This window comes from Protopterus annectens, chromosome 6.part0 (assembly GCF_019279795.1).
Source record: "Protopterus annectens isolate FY-2018-M chromosome 6.part0, PAN1.0, whole genome shotgun sequence".
Taxonomy (NCBI): domain Eukaryota; kingdom Metazoa; phylum Chordata; order Ceratodontiformes; family Protopteridae; genus Protopterus; species Protopterus annectens.
Window position 1 is genome coordinate 373,159,373 of NC_056737.1, and position 18,303 is coordinate 373,177,675.

The 18,303-nt window shown below is 35.3% G+C and overlaps 1 protein-coding gene across 1 annotated transcript in view; it reads right to left on the reverse strand.

Moving 5' to 3' along the window:
- The window catches only part of LOC122803840 (extracellular calcium-sensing receptor-like), a 139,584-nt gene that overhangs the window by 14,846 nt on the left and 106,435 nt on the right, over positions 1-18,303 (reverse strand). Inside the window, exons 6-7 of the mRNA XM_044073522.1 lie at positions 16,379-16,606; positions 13,162-13,285 (exon numbers count right to left, since the gene is read on the reverse strand). Coding sequence (XP_043929457.1) covers positions 13,162-13,285; positions 16,379-16,606 — 352 coding nt within the window. The remainder of the gene's footprint in view (positions 1-13,161; positions 13,286-16,378; positions 16,607-18,303) is intronic.

Consider the following 18,303-nt stretch of genomic DNA (forward strand, 5'->3'; position numbering starts at 1 on the left):
TTAAAAAAAGCTTTTATGATTTATTATTTTGGTTTATCAGTCTGCACTGCATGGCCTTCAGCCATTCCTCAATTATGTTAGCCATATTTAAGAGACAAACGCATGTATTTGACCAATAAAAGGTGTTGAAATCACTGGTTTTGAAAGTGAAATGTAATACTAGCAAGTGAGGACTGTGAATGTGAAAAGTTTCATTCTGGGGACTGGGTCAGCAGAAGGGAAATAGCACATGGCAGTATTTGATATTTGTAGGTGTCAATACAATTATAATGCTTTGTCCTAACAATCCTTTATATGCATACTATAAACAATTTGGTTTATGTATGTAACATATGCTTATAAGCATGAAATTCTTCAACAAAGTTGACTATTGACTATGTAAGCTAGGACCTACATACTTATGCTGTAGATGTGTTTTTTTTTTTTAAATGAAATTATAAATAAGTGTGTGAGACACTGTTTCACCTAGTAAACCCTTATAATTTATTATTATTGATGGTGAGGGCAGTATTTATCTTCATTTTATATTAATGACCTTATAGTTTCGTGACTACTCTTAGCAGCAGATGTCTGACTAGAAGAATCAGGTTTGGATTCTATTAATTGACTTTTCCAGTTATATTATTATTATTATTGTGTTACATAGGGTATAGGGAATGAAGCCTTGAAGGTACCATGGCATGAGAGTTAAGCTTTGTTCTCAGCACTGTGACTTGACAATGAATGCACCAATCATATATAAATGCCAGCTTTTCTGAACTGATCACTGTATTTCATGTATGCCAGTGGGCTTCACTTTGGAGACTTCCAGCACTAAGTCGTCAGTTACACTCTCATAATGTTGATATCTCAGAGGAGCTAAAAGGATATCAAAATCAAATGTCACTTTCAGTAAGCTCAATTTTGATATTAAGTAAACTCTGGAATTTGCACAGTGTTTGAGGAGTTCTACATTAGTATTGTTTTTCTGCAATGTTTGAGGAGTTCTGACAGTTATAATAGGAAGTAGTGGGAACGTTAACTGATAACATGTCACAGTAATTCTTAATCAAATGGCTTGTTAGCTCAAAAGATAATGCCCCAATAAATGCATAAGACAAGAACAAATCAGAAGTTATGTGGAAGCAAGACTTTACAGAAAGCAAAGACAATGTTTATAAGGGTCTGTATTAGACGATCAAACTTTCAAAAGTTCGACTGTCATATGGTCAACACCATATGATCGAATTTTTGAAAGTTCGAACATTTTAACAGAGATCTCCGTACAGAGTGGAATGGGAAGATTTCCCTTTTCTGCTCTGTATTGTGATCTTGGAGTTGGTATATTTAAAGAGTGGATAGTGTGGGGGGTGCAGGGGGGCCTGCCCCTCTGCTTAAAATGTTCAGGTAGGTTATTTGTGTAGTTCATTTTTTTTATTAGATTTTCAAACTTTTAAAAGTTCGATCATTTGGTGTCGACCATATGACAGTCGAACTTTTGAAAGTTCGATTTTCTAATATAGACCCTGTTTATACTTAGCAGAACTAGAACTGCCTACCCACAGATTTAGTAAAGTAACAGAGGACTTTAGGATATGTTATAATGGATAGGGGATAGAAGCTTTATATACTGTATCTAGAACTGTGTCTCTTTCTCTGTCTGTGTGTTCATCTTCTTAACTATTTAATACATGCCTATAAACAGTAAATTAGGGTTTTCTATGCATTTTTTACTTATTATTTAAATGACTCCAGCATATCAAAAGAAATGCAGTGACCCATGTTTTAGTTTACTTGTTTTCTTTAATGGTATATAATAAAAGTTAAACCTCTTATCTGTAAGGGCTAGTAATGGGAATGAAATTCTGAGGACTCAAAGTCATGCTAAGTGGTGTCACATAAGATAAGCTGGGGCTCCCATTACAGCCTTCATATGTCGCTTATACCTCATTTGGTATCTAGTGAGCTCACTCTGTTCATAGATATGACCAAAATGGTGGCAATTGTTAATGACATCAGCAGATGAAAATCAGAATGGTGTCAATTGTTAATGACATCAGCAGATGAAAATGGATGAAGGATTATCTGATTATAACACATTGATGATTAAAAAGCATAGCCTTTGGGAGTTTAAATCTAAGAAGAGCAAAGAGAAGCAAAATGGCATAAAGGTACTTGTAATAAGAGCCATGAGCAGCTCTTATCCAAATCAGAAGATAGTGATGATATTCTGAAAAAATATGTGAGTCCAATGAAAGGAATCTCTTGAAAGTAAAGAGGACATTTTTCTTTATACACGATCATAGGTAATGCCACTATAACATAATTACATGTTAATGCCTGCCACTAAAGAAAAATGTCAAATTGCTGCAGAAGGTGCAACGTATGATAAATAACATTTTCTTGGCTTTGGAGGTTAATCCATCAAAGGCAGGGCTGACCTAGTTAAGAAAGTTTTTCTTTGGGAAAGGGAGAAAGCGAACATGTTTAAACTTTCAAAATGTTTAAAAAGCAGAAGTCATTCTCCAGCAAAGGAACTGTTATGAAAGGAAAGAAGTATAGATGTGAGAAAATGCATCCTTAAATAGCAGAGATGATTATGAAAAAGGTGATAGACTGTCCTTATTTCCTTAATAATGCATTCTAGTCCTTATTGCCCTAGGTCTATAGAATGTCAACAATACACATGTCAATGTAAACGGGTCATCAAGAACAGGTTGAAGAAACTGGAGAAACAGGTGACCTTAGTCTACTTCTGCTATTCCTCCTCCTCACCTATAAAACATCAGTGCTGTAGCATCTGGTACTGAGATAACTCATATTACCCATATTTATTTTTTAAATTTAAAATGATAAAATTATAAAATCTATTATTAAAAAGCTTTCACATTAGTGAAGCAGTTTAAGGTCAAATGTTTCATTAAACAACTAAGGTACTAACAAAATAAAGTAAAAGAAGTGCAACCAGATGCGACTAATAAGTACAGAGTCTCACTTCCATCTCCTGATAAGTAACAAGTCTTTAAAAGACAACATGACCCCTACCTGAACCCATGGGAGTAGCCAGATGCTCCTTATTAGCATGTAGTCTCACTTCCCCCCACTGTGCAATAACAAATCATGCCTAGCCAATCCATGGCCTGTTACTATGTGAGAGCACTGGCACTGGTTATGTAAATGTAACCAGTGTCAGAACTTATCAGGTGATTTCTTGTCATCCAAAGAGAGGAAGGCACCCAAAGGAAGTAAATGCTCATTTCATTAAGGACCTTTTCTTTTTGGTAAGTGTAGTGGGATCTTTATATAATGGTTAACTATTTGCATACCTTAGCTCAGTAATGAATTCCAGTCTTTCCCTCAATGTCACACTATAATTTATTGTGAAATTTACTTGAAGATTTGTAACTATTTCAGAGTTGTGGTCCGATCTTGGTATATACCACCAGTAGGCCTACATTGCTGTTAGGCTGTTTAGTGCTTTGCCATTTTGTTCATAGCAAGCATACACATGATCATTTGTTCTAACTCGCAAAAACAGTAAATATAAGAATAACATAATTTAGTATATTTTATGATATTAGAACTAAAATATTTATGTCTTAGCAAACATAAAATGCTACTGACTCATGCATTCATAGGTTCATAGGTAAGTACTAGGCTAGTTGCCCTTGTGTGCTATCTTAAGCCTACCCAGTTTCACTTGTGCTTAAAATAACCTATCCCATTTGGCTCTCGATTGGTTATTGATTTCCTTACCAATGCTATGATCAATAATTACATATTACCCCTAATGAGAATAACTGGGATCGTACCATAGATAATTTGAGGGTACACATGAATGAGAATAAAGCATTTAGGGGCTGCATCTGTCTATTAGTAGCACAGAGTGCAGGCATGGGGTAAATATTCCATTTCTCATTCTCATCCATAAATCTAAGTTGCACTTGAAAATGCATTGGGATGAACATTGCTTAATGTGGATGGGGAATCTCTTCCACAGCAGCGAGATGTATCTAACCCTCCAAAGCATTCTGTTGATGCTGATTCTGCTGTATAGAACTGAGTATTAAGTTTCTTGTCCTGAAAATAGTCATATAAGAAAATCAGAAATCAATACAGACATATGATATTTGTATGGATGATTAAATTAAGGTCAGGATGTCCATTATAAACTGATCAAATGTAATACTTGCAAAGAATTTGGTTTAAAGTGAGCATGTTGTTATTGTGCTCCTAAGAGAAACAAATACAAAATCTATTCAATATATAATAATATTGTGTTGTTGTGACTTCAGGCCAAAAAACGTCTCCATATTTATGCTTAAAAGTAGAATTATCTTTCTTTCAAATGTTAGCTGAAAAATATATTATTTCTTGCCATTAAAATTCAAGATGCAGCTGTTTCTTTCACTTTCAACCTAGGTACAGAAACAAAAGATATTGCTTATAATTGTCCCAATAAATTCTCTAACTTCAGAATACTTTACATCAGATTAGAGATGCATCCATTTATACAGAGAGACCAAAAGCAGCCGAGAAAATTAGAAATAAGGGTACCACCATTTTGAAAATGCTCGCTGTTAAAGGGATTAATAGAAAGGTGATATAAGACTGGAGTACTCTTTATCTCATGCTGTGATAGATTGTTGAGTAAAGGACAGAATGAAATGAGGAACATGGAAAATGAGGTTGAGAGAAGGATATATCTCTAAGGAGGAAAGCACTGGAAAGGCTAGTCATAATAAGTAGAGGACAGTGGAATTAGCTAAATGGATCATGATTTCTCCTGAATTAATTTCTCCAAGTCTTTTTGATTTTTAATATCATCAGGGGAAAGAACATCATTCCTTAATTAAAGTATGATTAAAGTTCGTGAAATTAGTATTGTTTCAGTATTTGATGTTATCCAAAACTGCTCTTTGCAGTACCCACAATGAGCTCAGAAGTGACTCCTGCAATTCCTACTGAGTTATATGTATCGTTGGCATATCTAAATATGACTATTAATTATTTTGTTCCTACTACAATTGGAACTGTCTGGGTAATCCTTCTTCCACATTGTCCTCATTTCTGCTTCAAATCCTGGTATTTTATGACTTTGTGTCTCTTTGTATTTAAGACTCTGTAATCAATGGGTAATCAATGCGTGTAGGAATTTCAATGATCAATGCTACTTTTGTCTTCTTTTCATGGACTACTATATCTGGTTTTCTCATATCTATTTTTGAACTGTTGGTAATGGGTTATCCCATGTGATAAAAACTTAATTTTCTATAATGCTTCATGTCTCATGTTTCCAATGCTTTTCATCTACTTCAATATCATAATGTTTGCACAATCCTCAGTGCAACCGTCTTACCACATTATTATGCCTTCAGTATACAGGCCCTCTGCCATTAGTGTATCACACCAATACCTCTCAACTTGTTAGAGCAAGAAATCTGGACAAAGCCATAAATAAGGGGGGACAAAGGCTCAAAATTTGGGACAATTTTTAAATATTACTTTACAGGCTTATAAAGTTAATAGAGTAACATATTCTGCATTTTTATGAATCTTTGGAAAGATAGAAAGTCTGAATCTGAAATGTCTGTCATTATTTTCTGACTTCACCCCTCAATGATTTTCTACTGATTTGCCAGAAAACCACAATTTTATGAGAAACAGACAAAAAGTAAGAGGCAAAAATCTGGACATTCTGTGATAATCTGTATAGTTGAAAGGTATGATCACACCCAGCAACAAAGATGTGCAACTGTTTCCAATTATGTTTTGCAAAACCTGCATTTTTCTGTTTCTCCCTCATGTTCAATGGATGTTGTAAACGAACGTGTACTTAGTCCACTATCCTTGGTCACCAATATTAACCTTTCTTCTTTTGGTTTAAATTCACATCTCCTTAGCCATTCCTCTGTAAGATCCTGGTTAACATGAGGTTGTTACAGTTTTCTCTACTTACACCTTTATTTATGTCCTTCCCACATTTCTTAGCTTCTCATCTGATCCTTAAACCTTATATTCTTTCTTTTGTTTTTTTGGCACATTCAGATGCTGCTGATTTTTGTCTACTTCTGGTTTGATTTCCATTCTCACTTGACACCAATATGCTTCTGCTAAACCAAGCAGGCAAGTCATCTTATGGGTTCATAGGTAAGTATGAGGCTATCTGCCCAAGGGCATTTATAAGCCTAGCCAGAATGTGTTGGCTTTCACCACCCCCTTAGATTAATTCCCTGTGCCTCTGTCCAGCAGAGCCATTAGTTCCCTGTACCTCTGTCCAGCAGAGCCACTGCAGTGATCCCTGGGGTAAATGTTCTGTCTCCCATCCACCCATCAAGGTTTCTCTTGAAGATGTATATTGGAATCCTCTTCCAAAGCATGGGGAGCCTCTGGGACAGGAATCTATCCCTCCAGCACGTCCTATTTACTATTTTGGTGAGGTTTATATCTCCAGAGCATGTGCCTCTCCAGGATTTGTGTTTTTTTAGGTGGAGCATGTCCATCAATTCAGGGTAGGACATGGCCTTGTATGTCAGGCAGAGATCACCTCTGAGTAAGCAATATGCAACCAAGTACAGCTGGAGTTTCTTGAGTCGGGCTGCATAGGGCATATGTTTGAGGCCAGTAATCCTCTTGGTGAGGTACTTTTATGGTCTTTCCAGCTGTTGCAGGTGTCTTGTAAGGTGCATCCCAAATGGAGCATTGTATTCTATGATGGGTCTAATGAGTGATGAGTAGAGAGGCACAATAACCTCTTTTGTTCTGGAAGTGAACCTTTTTGTGATTAGGTAGGCCACATAGAAGGATTTTCTAACCACCTTGGCAATATGATTATCAAAAGAGTGATTACTATCTACTTGGGTCCCCAGATCCCTTATTACATTTTCTGTATTTAGGGGACTACCACCTATATGGTAGTGTGCGGGTACTTAGTCTTTTCCAAAGGGGATGACTATGCACTTTTTGGCATTTAGCTCGAGGCCATGATTTTGACACCAGGTATCCGTTTCAGTGAGACCCTTCTGGAGGGTGTCTGTATCAGCCAGAGAATCAATTATAGCCCCTAGTTTGCAGTCATCTGCAAACTTGGTCAGCCATAGTCCTCCTGTGCTTGCCTGTACCTCTGAGAAGTATATACTGAACAGGAGGGGTCCTAGGACTGAGCCCTGGGGGACGCCACTTGTAACCGGTTTATAGTTGGACCTAAAGCCTGCAACTCTCACCCTGTGGGTTCTATCTGTGAGCCAGATGTCAACCCATCTTGTGACGTAGGCATGTATGTTCAAGCTGGTGAGCTTGTCTATAATACCAGTATGTGGAATGGTGTTGAAAGCCTTTGGGAGATCTAGGTAGGCTGTGTGGACCTCCTTTCCATCATCTAATGCCTTGGTAACTGTCTCAAAGAAATCCACCAGGTTTAGGAGGCATGATCTGCCTTTAACAAAGCCAAACTGGGTAGAGTCCAAGGTTGTTCTCCTCGTGTTTTAAAACTTTCACTATGTTTGAATCTTGTGAGGTCAGCAAATATGCCTGCAGTCCTTCAGTTGCAGATCTGTACATGTAATCAGTTTTGAGAAGGCTCTGCCTCCTTCAGAATGGAGAATATATAATTTTGGTATACACTGATTTTTATACATCATTTGATAAGCATGAAGCATTTTTCATGTTTTCCTGTCGAACTGATCCAATACATTTTGGGACCAGTCAATTACCCCAAAACTGTAAGTTTGAACAAGAAGACCAAATTGGTTTATAGCTTGGACTTTGTTCCTAGATGTCAGGGCTGTTTTCAGTAATAATTTTAGCCTTTAAAAATATTACATACTAAGTTTTATTTGCAGTTATTTATGTTTTATTGTCAAGCTTTCATCAATTCTGTAATATTTATACACTCCCTCGTGCTCAATTTCCTTTATATTACATTCCTGTCCTAGACTGATACTGTCTTGGTGCTAAAGCTTTCATGTTTACAAGGTTGATTTTGCACATTTATCAAGGCCAAATTACATTCTTATATCATCTGAGAAAGTTTAACCACTTACAGTTGCTCTTTCAATTCCTCATCTGATGAACTATACAGTTTTAAATCATCCACAAAAAGTAGATGAGAAGTCTTCATACTTTGTTGTTTTCTGTGAGACAAATTGTAATTCTGACCTAATCTGTTAAGTAGAGAGCTTAATGGGTTTAGGGCAAGACAAAAGAGCAATGATAAAGAGTCACCCTGGAATATCCCCCTTTGGATTTTTATCCCTAAGATAATAATTTGTCCTTTATCATGGATTAGCTGCAAAGTGGTTTGCTGCTGTTTCATAGTCACTGAAATATAATCAATGTAGGGTGAGTCTTATACATTTGTAAGCACTCCTTTATCCATTAATACAGGATGCTGTTAAATGCTTATTTGTAGTCTATCCATGCCATACTTATATTCTTCCCCTTTTTACAGTTCTCCATTATGACTTTAACAACAAATGATCCTTTGCCCACATGACTTTCTTTTGATATCCCTTTTTTCTATTGCCATGATTGAGTTTTTCTTCTAAATGACTATAAACTCTTTTGGCGTCAGTTCTAATGTATAGTTTATATATTGTCTGAAGGCAAGTTATTGGTCTATAGTTTTTTTAGGATATCTGACAGATTCACTCTTCAGGAGGAGCATCAGTTTTCCTGTTGTTAACCAGGTCAATGTCTGTTCAGGGTGCACATAAATAGTTATTGCCCATGTCTAAATCATTGTGTAAAGATGTTAATACTTTTAGCCAGAAGTTAGGTTTTGCATCTGGGCTTGGGGGTTTTCAATTAGGAGCTTTTCTTAATTTTGTTTCAATTTCTCTGGCTGTTACTCCATCCCATTTCATATCCTGTACATTTCAACTTTTTATTGCTTCTCTTACTTCTTCTATACATTCAGCATCTTTGTTATGTTCCATAGGATCTTCATAGATATTTCTCCAAAATGTGTCCATTTCTTCTTTTTTGCTGCATTTCTATTCCTTTTGCCTTGATTCACAATTCTGTATAAAACTTTCTGGGTTTATCAATAAATTGCTCCTTTTCTGCTTTTCCTTTATATTTATTGGTATATCTTTTAAGTTTTTTTCTGCCTGTGCTGATATCTTTAGTTTATTATTTTTAATAGTGTACGATAGATCCTGGTCTATTCTGATACTGTATGTTGCTTTTATCACGTCTGTCTTTTTAAATTTATTTGTTGATCTGTTCCCTCTTCTGTACCCTGTTAACTGTGACACTGTTTGTTGTAACTGCTTTATTATTTTCTCTGTTCGATACCTCCATGATATTTTATTTCTTCCCTTCCTGCTCTGAGATTTTGTGGTAAGACGTTATCTATTATTAATTTAGCTAGACAGTAATATACCCTATTTAATTCTCTTACATCATATGCATTTCTGTGAACTGTTTTGATTATTGTGTTCATTTGTTTTATCAAACTTATAACATTTTGGGTCTTATTGACTTTCTGTAATCTATTTCTGTCATGGATCTTAAAATGTCTCTTCATCTCTATTAAATAAAGCAACTCTTCCCTTAGATCATTTTCTTCTAAACTAAGGGCACATTCTTTGTTCTGCAGTTCCTGCAGGTATTCTACAGGAAGTTCCAGAACATCTTTTTGTGGCATATTCTCTTCAGCTTTGCCCTATGTCATCAGTTGCTCTTTCGTATAGGAAATCACTGGCCTATCACTCAACAACATTAACTGCTCTGGAGTTGCCACCTTTTCCTCTTCCTTTTCTTACTGTGCAGCTCCAACTAAACTTGTGTACTTGTTTCCTACTTGTTGTGTCTTTCGGCTTTTCCTGGTTAGGAGTCATCACAGCGGATCTCCGGTCCGCTAATAATTGGCAGTAGATTTTTACGTACTGAATTGCCGGATCTGACACACAACCTTCAACGAAGGTACGCCCATTCATGCATGTCTCCACACAGAAGACGCTCTAGCTGAGAATCGAACAGGACAACGTCTTACTGTGAGGCGACAATGCTACCGCAGCACCACCCTACTGAAGGCTCCAAAGTATCTTCATATGGCAACTGTGTCACCAATTTCTCCTTAATCTGGGGACTCATTGTTCTGTCATGTTGTAATGTTACCAGAGTTGGATATTCTACACTAAATCCTTCACTTTGCAGGTAATCCATAACTGCAGTTACTATTTTTTTAACTTCTCCATTACTAATCCTCTTTTCTCCTTTCCCCCTTGGCTTTCTTGTTTTTTATATTGTAAAATTTTCCATATCTGGATGCCTTTGCCTGTATTTCTCTTCAAATATCTTTGTTGGTGCTTTTTTTATATTGATTAGTTTTGCTCCTTTACATAAATATTGAACCATATGAAATCTCTTTTTCTTTCCCATGTCCACATGTCTTCAGATGTCTCCTACTTCTCCTGCTTTTTATTACTTTGGAGACTCATTGTTCCATTGTGCTGTGACATAGCCTGTGTTAGACTTTCTACACAAAATCCCTCACTTTGCAAGTACACCATAACTTCAGCTTCTATTTGTTTAACTTCTACTTTACTGATCTCTTGTTCAACCCCCCCCCCCCCCTTGTGATCTTATTTTTTGTATTGTGAAATGTTCCATATCTGGGTGCCTTTGCCTACATTTCTCTTCAAATATCTTTGGAGCTTTTTTATTTTATTTTTTTTTGTACTGATTTGTTTGGCTTTCTCCTTCACATAAATATTGCACCATCTCAGATCTCTCTTCCTTTCGTATGTCCATATTTCTTTTTTATACCTTTCAAAAACCTCTAGATTTTTTTTCTTTATATTTTCAAACTTCCTCAGTCGCTTCTCTTTCCAAATGGTCCAAGGTTTCTTGGTCTATATAATGTTTTTCATGAATCTGTTCTATTAATGAACACAAATTTGCATTTCAAGCTTTTGACAGTTTTTCTTGTGCAAGTATTTTTCTTTCCTCTAATTTCTCTCATTCTTTTTGTATATCTTCTATCCAGAAATTCTGGGCTTTTTTCCTAATAGTAACAATACATAATTTCTTTCTTATCCTCAATAGTCTACTCTATCATCTTTATGGCTCTTTTTTTGGCTTGTCAGTTGTTGTGGTTTTTGTGGACTACTACTTCCTTCTACAACAGGGGAGCCATCCTCCCCTGAACCTGGACTAACCCCATTGTAAGAATACTTCTGTGTTTTGAGGATTTTACACTGTCATTTTTTTCCAATCCTGACACCAGTGTGCCTGCAAGGATTGGGCACATTTTTATCCCGGGACATGTGCACCCAGCTGTTTTTTTGTTTTTTTTTAACATATTTATATCCATGATATATGCTCTATAAAATACAATCTATATATCAGTGTCATCCAGATTTTTTAAAAACAGGGTTCACCTCTTGGAGGTAGTTACCAAGACTTGAGGATAAGTTCAGTTCCAGCAATACTACTCTCCTTTGTTTACTGATTTTATCATCTCTCCATTTGGACCCCTTATCATTTCTCCATTCAGACAACAATTGATGGCATTTACATGTATATTAAATTATAAAATAAGAAACACAGCTAACTTCAACAATGACAGGGGACTGGAATGCAAAACTTTAGGTACATAGAGTGAAACTGAGTAGTGAAAAAGAAAATTGTCATGGAACCAAATGGAAGAATTAGAAGAACCTGAAAATTTATATAGAAGGAAAAATAGTGGAACAAGTTATTAGTTTCTGGGAGATGTGACTGAGAAGAAAGGGAAATCTGCAAGTCAAACCTAGAATTAGAGGTGCTACAGCCATCTGGCACAATGTACTTGGGTGGTATATGACAGAAGAATGTCAAAGAAGCTGAAGAGTAAAATGTACAAAACAGCAGTGTAACTAGTGCTTCTGTATGATACAGAAACATGGACAATGAAGGCAGAGTAACTGCAGAAACATGAGGTAATGGCAAAGACATGTTTGAGATGGGCAGTGGGCTGCACATGATGGGACAGATGCAAACATGAAGACATCTGAGTAGAAACCAAAGTAGCCCTGACTGAAAAGAAGGTCAATGAAAACAGATTATGATGGTTTGATTACATGTCCAGGAAAGAAAAGATATTTGATAAAGAAGATTTGGGACAAACAGGAGGGAAAGCAAAGGGAGACATGAAGTTCCAGCCAAGAGATGGATTGTGTAAGTAAAGACCTTCAAACGTCGGACATGACATTAAAAAACTAGGAAAGTGGTTCTAAATTGAGAATATGGCAACAACTGAGGCAATACCCTAATACCATGTAGAAATGCAAAAACATGATGCTGATGATAGTGATAATTATGATGATGCACTAATGGCAGGCAGCAGTAAAGGTAAAGTTTTTTTAAATATCATTTTATTTATTTATTTATTTATTTGACATTTGTTTACCGGGGTGGTCTGACTGGGTCTACAGAATGCATTTTCAGCAGAGGCCCGGGGAGGAAAGCTCCACATACAATACAGTACAATACAAATACAGTATAAGCCAATACAATAAAAATTACATTAGAAATACTATACAAAAAATAAGTTGAAAGAACAAACTGCTACAAGATGTTGAAATACATTACTACACATCTAGACAGTTCTATACAGTTAAAACACTACAGACAATAATAGTCACTCTCACCATACATGATGTACACATTGTCCAAAAAAGTAGTACGTAGGTAGTGCATTGTGTGACATTGACTGTAATAGTACAAGCAAAATAGAATGTTAGTTTCAGTTGGGAAAATAGCAGCCAGAAAGTTAGTGATGCAGATAGATAGTGAGAGAGGGTTAAGAAGAATAGAACCAATAAAGCCAGTGCAGGAGCTTAAGGATATGGTATAGAAACAGAGAAGGAGTTAGAAGAGCCTTAGGATCTTGCAGTCTATGAGGGAATGAAATGTGACAGACAGAGAAAGACCTGAGCATTAGGCAGGCTTTATACAGGAGCAGAGCCATGTATTTTTGAGATGATTTTTTAAAGAGGCTTTGAAATTGGTTAGTAGAGGCATAGACCTTGTACCTAGAGGTAGTGAATTCCAAAGTATAGAGACAGAGTATGAATACAGAGAGTGACCAGGTTTTCTTGTGGGTTTTGAGATAGCTAAGAGATTTTTGTCTTGATTCTTCTGCAGTACTGATTATCTACTGATTATCTACTTTTATCTGTGAAAGACACTTACCACTTTGGTTGGAAATTTCCCCTTGGGAGCACATGACACAACTGAAGCAGCAGATTGGCTGACCTGACTGAGGTGCCTTCCTGTATCCTGCAAGACAACTCTGGCTGCACCGTGATTGTGGAATCTGTGAAAAAGATGATTATGTGGGATTAGAGAAATGCTTAACTGACTATTTATGTGGCTATGAGATGACATCTCATAACAGTATCACTATAATATATGTAAAACAACCAAAACTTTAGGATACTGGCTATTCATGGATTGTTTTTCACTGCAGCATCAAACTCATTCACTACTGTCATGTGACATATTGTTAAAATATGTCAAAATGTGACTTGTTTTTATTGTAGCTTGCCGGGAATTTTTTTAGTAACAGGTGTGTTATCATTTGCAAAATTATTTTTTCTGTTATACTGTACTCTTTATGCATATGTATGCATAGCCGGCCTTAGGCATAGGTCAACTAGGCAGCTGCTTTAGCAGGGGCACTTTTCCAGTATTTATTTGGTGTAGGTAGACCAGGATGGGGGCACCAGATGGTGTGGTGGGGGCATCGTGGAGCCCTTTTGCTTAGGGCACCAGTTGAACTAAGGCCGCTCCTGTATGTATGTACTGAAATTTGATGCATCAAAAATTCAAGTATTAAATATGAATGTTTTCACCAAAACAGTGAGCCATATTCAGATGTTGTGCCATGCAACTCAGCATTAGTCTGCACTGACCTGCCAGACTTCTGTTTATTTGCAAAATTTAGATGAAAATTGATAAGTCATGAATTAATTTAATATAGCCCTTACTAAACTCAAATTTGGATCACTAACTGATTCTGATTATTTGAAATCAGCTTTATTTTTTTCTGTTTCTTCATCTGTAGTCAGTTGTGTTAAATGCTTCCCTTCCTTGTCCACATAAACACATTGTATTTTTAGTCATTCATTTTTCTTAATACCCTTTCGCAGATAGTGTGTATGATATTTATCTTTTTTATAGCACTTTGTCTCTTTGCTATAGCTACTTTGAAATATGTACTACATCATTTTATCTGGTTACACAGACTGTCTATGATTCTTGAGCTTCAAAACATTTGTTAGACAAAGAATAAATGCAAGCTAGCATAGCATCCAATTTCACTTAATCTTATTTATTAATAGTAGTTTTCCAACAGACAACAAGGTTGTATTTAATGAAATCAGTGTAATTCCTTTCATATGAAAATATTTATTAAATGAATTTACGACTGAGTATATTTTGTGAGTTCAAGGGCAGTATCGGTAGAAAAATAATTGGACTAGTTCTGCTTTGATTTACACTGTCTACTTTGCCTGATACTATGTATATAGGAAAATGTAATTTATTTGGGAAAAAGGTTATATTCATCAGCATAAGCTGCATATCTTCTTATCACAACATTATTTTGCCTCTATATAATTGTTAAATCATCTTGATTTAACATATTACTAAGTAATTTGCCGTGTCTGGCATAATTATTCACAGTAACCTGTACATATTTACCTAAACTTATATCCTGTGTAGCTTTAGACTCTTCTACAAAAATTATAGAATTATTGCCTGGTTCTTTCTGCCTCTCCTGCTCCTAGATAATATATTCTATCTGTAATTCAAAGGATGCATATAAAAAAACAAAGTCTAACTAAAATCCTTATAAATTACTGTACTGGAATCATAACATGCTCAGTCCCTCTAACATGAAATTAGATTAATATCCCTCCCATTTTAAACAGAGGGTAGAGCTTCTAATGTCTTCCTACCTGTATTGATTTCTATTTTCTTTGTTACCTTTAACTCAAAGAATCATTGTTGCAGAACTCCAGTTGACTTATTTGTGTTACTTTCTATCATGTATTATCATCAGCTTAGAGAAGGTTTATTTATATGATATTCTTGATTATAAGAATATCAGTGCACTGAGTTTTATAGTACTAGCAACAATTTAATGTATTCACATTGCAGTTATTTTTTGTCATAATACACTAATATATACATGTATATATATATATATATATATATATATAGAGAGAGAGAGAGATTTCATTTAAATTGAGATTGAGCCAACTCCATCTATCTATGGCAATCGTAACATTATTTTTATAAATTCTATCAAATTTGATAATGAACAGTTCTACAATATTCTGCAAATAAATAAGTAAAAGCACAAAATTAAAAAAAAAAAATCAAAGACAAATCCAGGAAAGAGGATAATTTTAGCATTGCATCTATCCTTTCATACCTGATCTCTCATTTCCCTGCAAGGTCAACAGAATGAAAGAATCTTTATAGTATATCCTTTAATGACATTTAACATACTACATTCATAATCTTCTGTACACTTTAAAATTATTAATAACATCTGAGTAATTTATGTAAAGCCAGTCTTCTACTGAACATGTGACATAAATATGCAACTTTATAAACAAACTGTATTCTATTATTAGAAAAAATCATGAGCACAAGTACATACACTGAGATTTGATTGGATGCAAGCTCTGTAATTTTAAAGCTTTTACCTGTTTATAAACTGTTTTCATATTTGCTAAATAAAATAACATCAACTTGCCTAACTGTATTTAATAAGGATGGATGGAGGAAAAAGACTTAATCCTCACTACAGCAACTAAAGTGTAAAAACTAAACAACAAAGAAGGTTTACAATATTTGTTTAACATGTATAATGTCACTGATAATACTGAACTGGTTAATGCTATCCATCTACTTTCCAGAATCTTTCTGATCATTTTAAGGCAGTTTAAAACTCCTCCTCCCAAAAATTGATGCTTTGCTTTTGTTTCTGATTTTAAGGTCTTTCAAAATAAGAAAAAACTCTTCTTAATTTAACATTTTTAGGAAAGGACATTCTTATTTGGCATTGTATTTGTGTCTTTTACAATTATGAAATAATATATTTAACACTGAAATTTTGCTTTATCATATATGGGTTTGGTTTCAACTGATTTTTAAAGGTATTTTATTGTTACCACTTGTTGATATGATGGAAATTAGTCTCTGATCAGTTGAGTCACCTTGATAACTAATGAAAAGGTAAACTAATAGTAAATTAAAACAGAGTTAATTTTAAAGACAAACAATAACAGGAAGCCCGTCAAATGAGTGAAGCAACAGCAGTTGTAAAATTTTAGACAGTGTTCCACAGAATGGAGTTCATTTTCAGTCTTATATCTTTACCATTTTAAACCCTTACCTGTTTATATCCATTGCTCCACAGAATAGAATTTACATCTATTACTAGTTCTTTGCCATTGTCAGCACTCAGTTTGAAATGTCCGACCTCTGAGTACTGAAAAGAGTCATCTGATGCTGGTTGCCAGTTTAGAATACTATATAATGCTGGTGGGTCACCATTCATGTCAAAATATACTTCTTCTCCATTCTTGTTCCTAAAGCGGACATCCTTTAAGTAGTGGAGAAGCTAATAATAAAAAAAAAAATCAGTACAAACTTTTAGTCTATGCTGTCTTTACTGCATCATTTTATTTAGAATAGAAGCACTGCTACATGCTCTCTGTTCTATAAAGAAGTGCACAAAGCTAAAATATGCTGAGAACCTTTTCAGAGCAGTGGTCTCAGTGGCATAAATAAGATATAAGAAAAGAAAAACACTGAGAAGCTGAGAGATATACCAGTAAAATAAATAAGATTTAACAATTCACTAGGAAGAGAGAATAGGCATATAGATTAATAGATCAGTCACCTGATTTGATTGTTAGACAGATTGAAATATTGCTAGAGAAGTGAATCAAATAAGAAACTGACCAATTAATAGATAAACAGATCAATAGCTAGACCGATAAATGTATTTATTGATATTATATCACTTAAAAGATTTTGATTGCACTGCATGCAGTGGACCTTTTCTCCCCAGGCATCGGCTGAAAAAGGGCCTTTTTGCCCAGCCAGACTTGCCCTGTCAAAAAATGTAACATGAAATAATAATAAACAGATCACTTGTCAGCTCAAACAGTAGCTTAATAGATCAAGAGATGGCTAGATATATTGCTAGATCAAAAATAGATAGATACATAGATAGATAGATAGATAGATAGATAGATAGACAGAAACACAGACACACAAGAACTGAGCATGTGGGATCACCTAGATCAGAAAGTCGGGTGTAAAATTAAAGAATGCAAATGGCACTGTGTCAAAAAAGCAATAAAAACTGTAAAGCAATAACATCAGTAACTATAACTCATGTTCATGATGAGTTAGTTAGCTGTCTAGAAAGTCGTGGGATGTCATGTGACTGTTACAGTCTGTTTTATGTGTACTGAATAAATAACCCCAAGTTCCCACAGTACGAATTAATGTTTGTTCATTGACTGGACAAAAATAGAATAGCTCATAGACAATACATAGAACAGAAAATGACATCGTCCCTCAAACAATAAACTCACAAAACAATTAAAATAAGTAAGCAAGCAAACAAATCAATCAATAAAAAAGCAGAGTTTTCCAATTACATTCTAGACTGAATCCAAAGGCAGTAATGCACTGGATTTGGAAATAAATGTGATTTATTTATAACATAAGAGTTGTTTCGATATGTTGCCACCTCTTCCATTCTTAGCCACTTTTTTATAAGCACCGTGTGTATGATGAGGGTTATCATGTTGAATTATGCAGGACTGAAATCATAAGATAGAAGCCTGGTGTTCCTATTACTTTGGAAGGACGTTGCCTAGGCAACTGGGTACAGAAGAAATGCATTCTAGGCAGCCTAGCACTAATCCCCACACTGTAAAACTGCAATCAAGGAATTACTGCAACAGTTGAAGGAGGATTCGCCTGCATTTTATTGACTCTGAAATCCCTGAAGCTTCAACTATATGAAAAAAATGGGTCAAAGCTTCTAGTCAATGAAATCTACAAAAAAACAAAAAAAAAACTTTTTTCCATGGTGGGGCAAGCACTCCTGTACCACCATGTGGGGGCTCACTGTCCTACCCTTTACTTAGCATTACATGTTTAAAAGTCAAATCACCCTAATGCAAGTTACACTTCTTAAGATGTTTTATATTGTAAAGAGTAAGTAAAAAAAAAAAAATGGAAAAACATATTTTTACGTCGGGGGGGGGGTTCTGTGCACTTCAACTTACTTATACATAC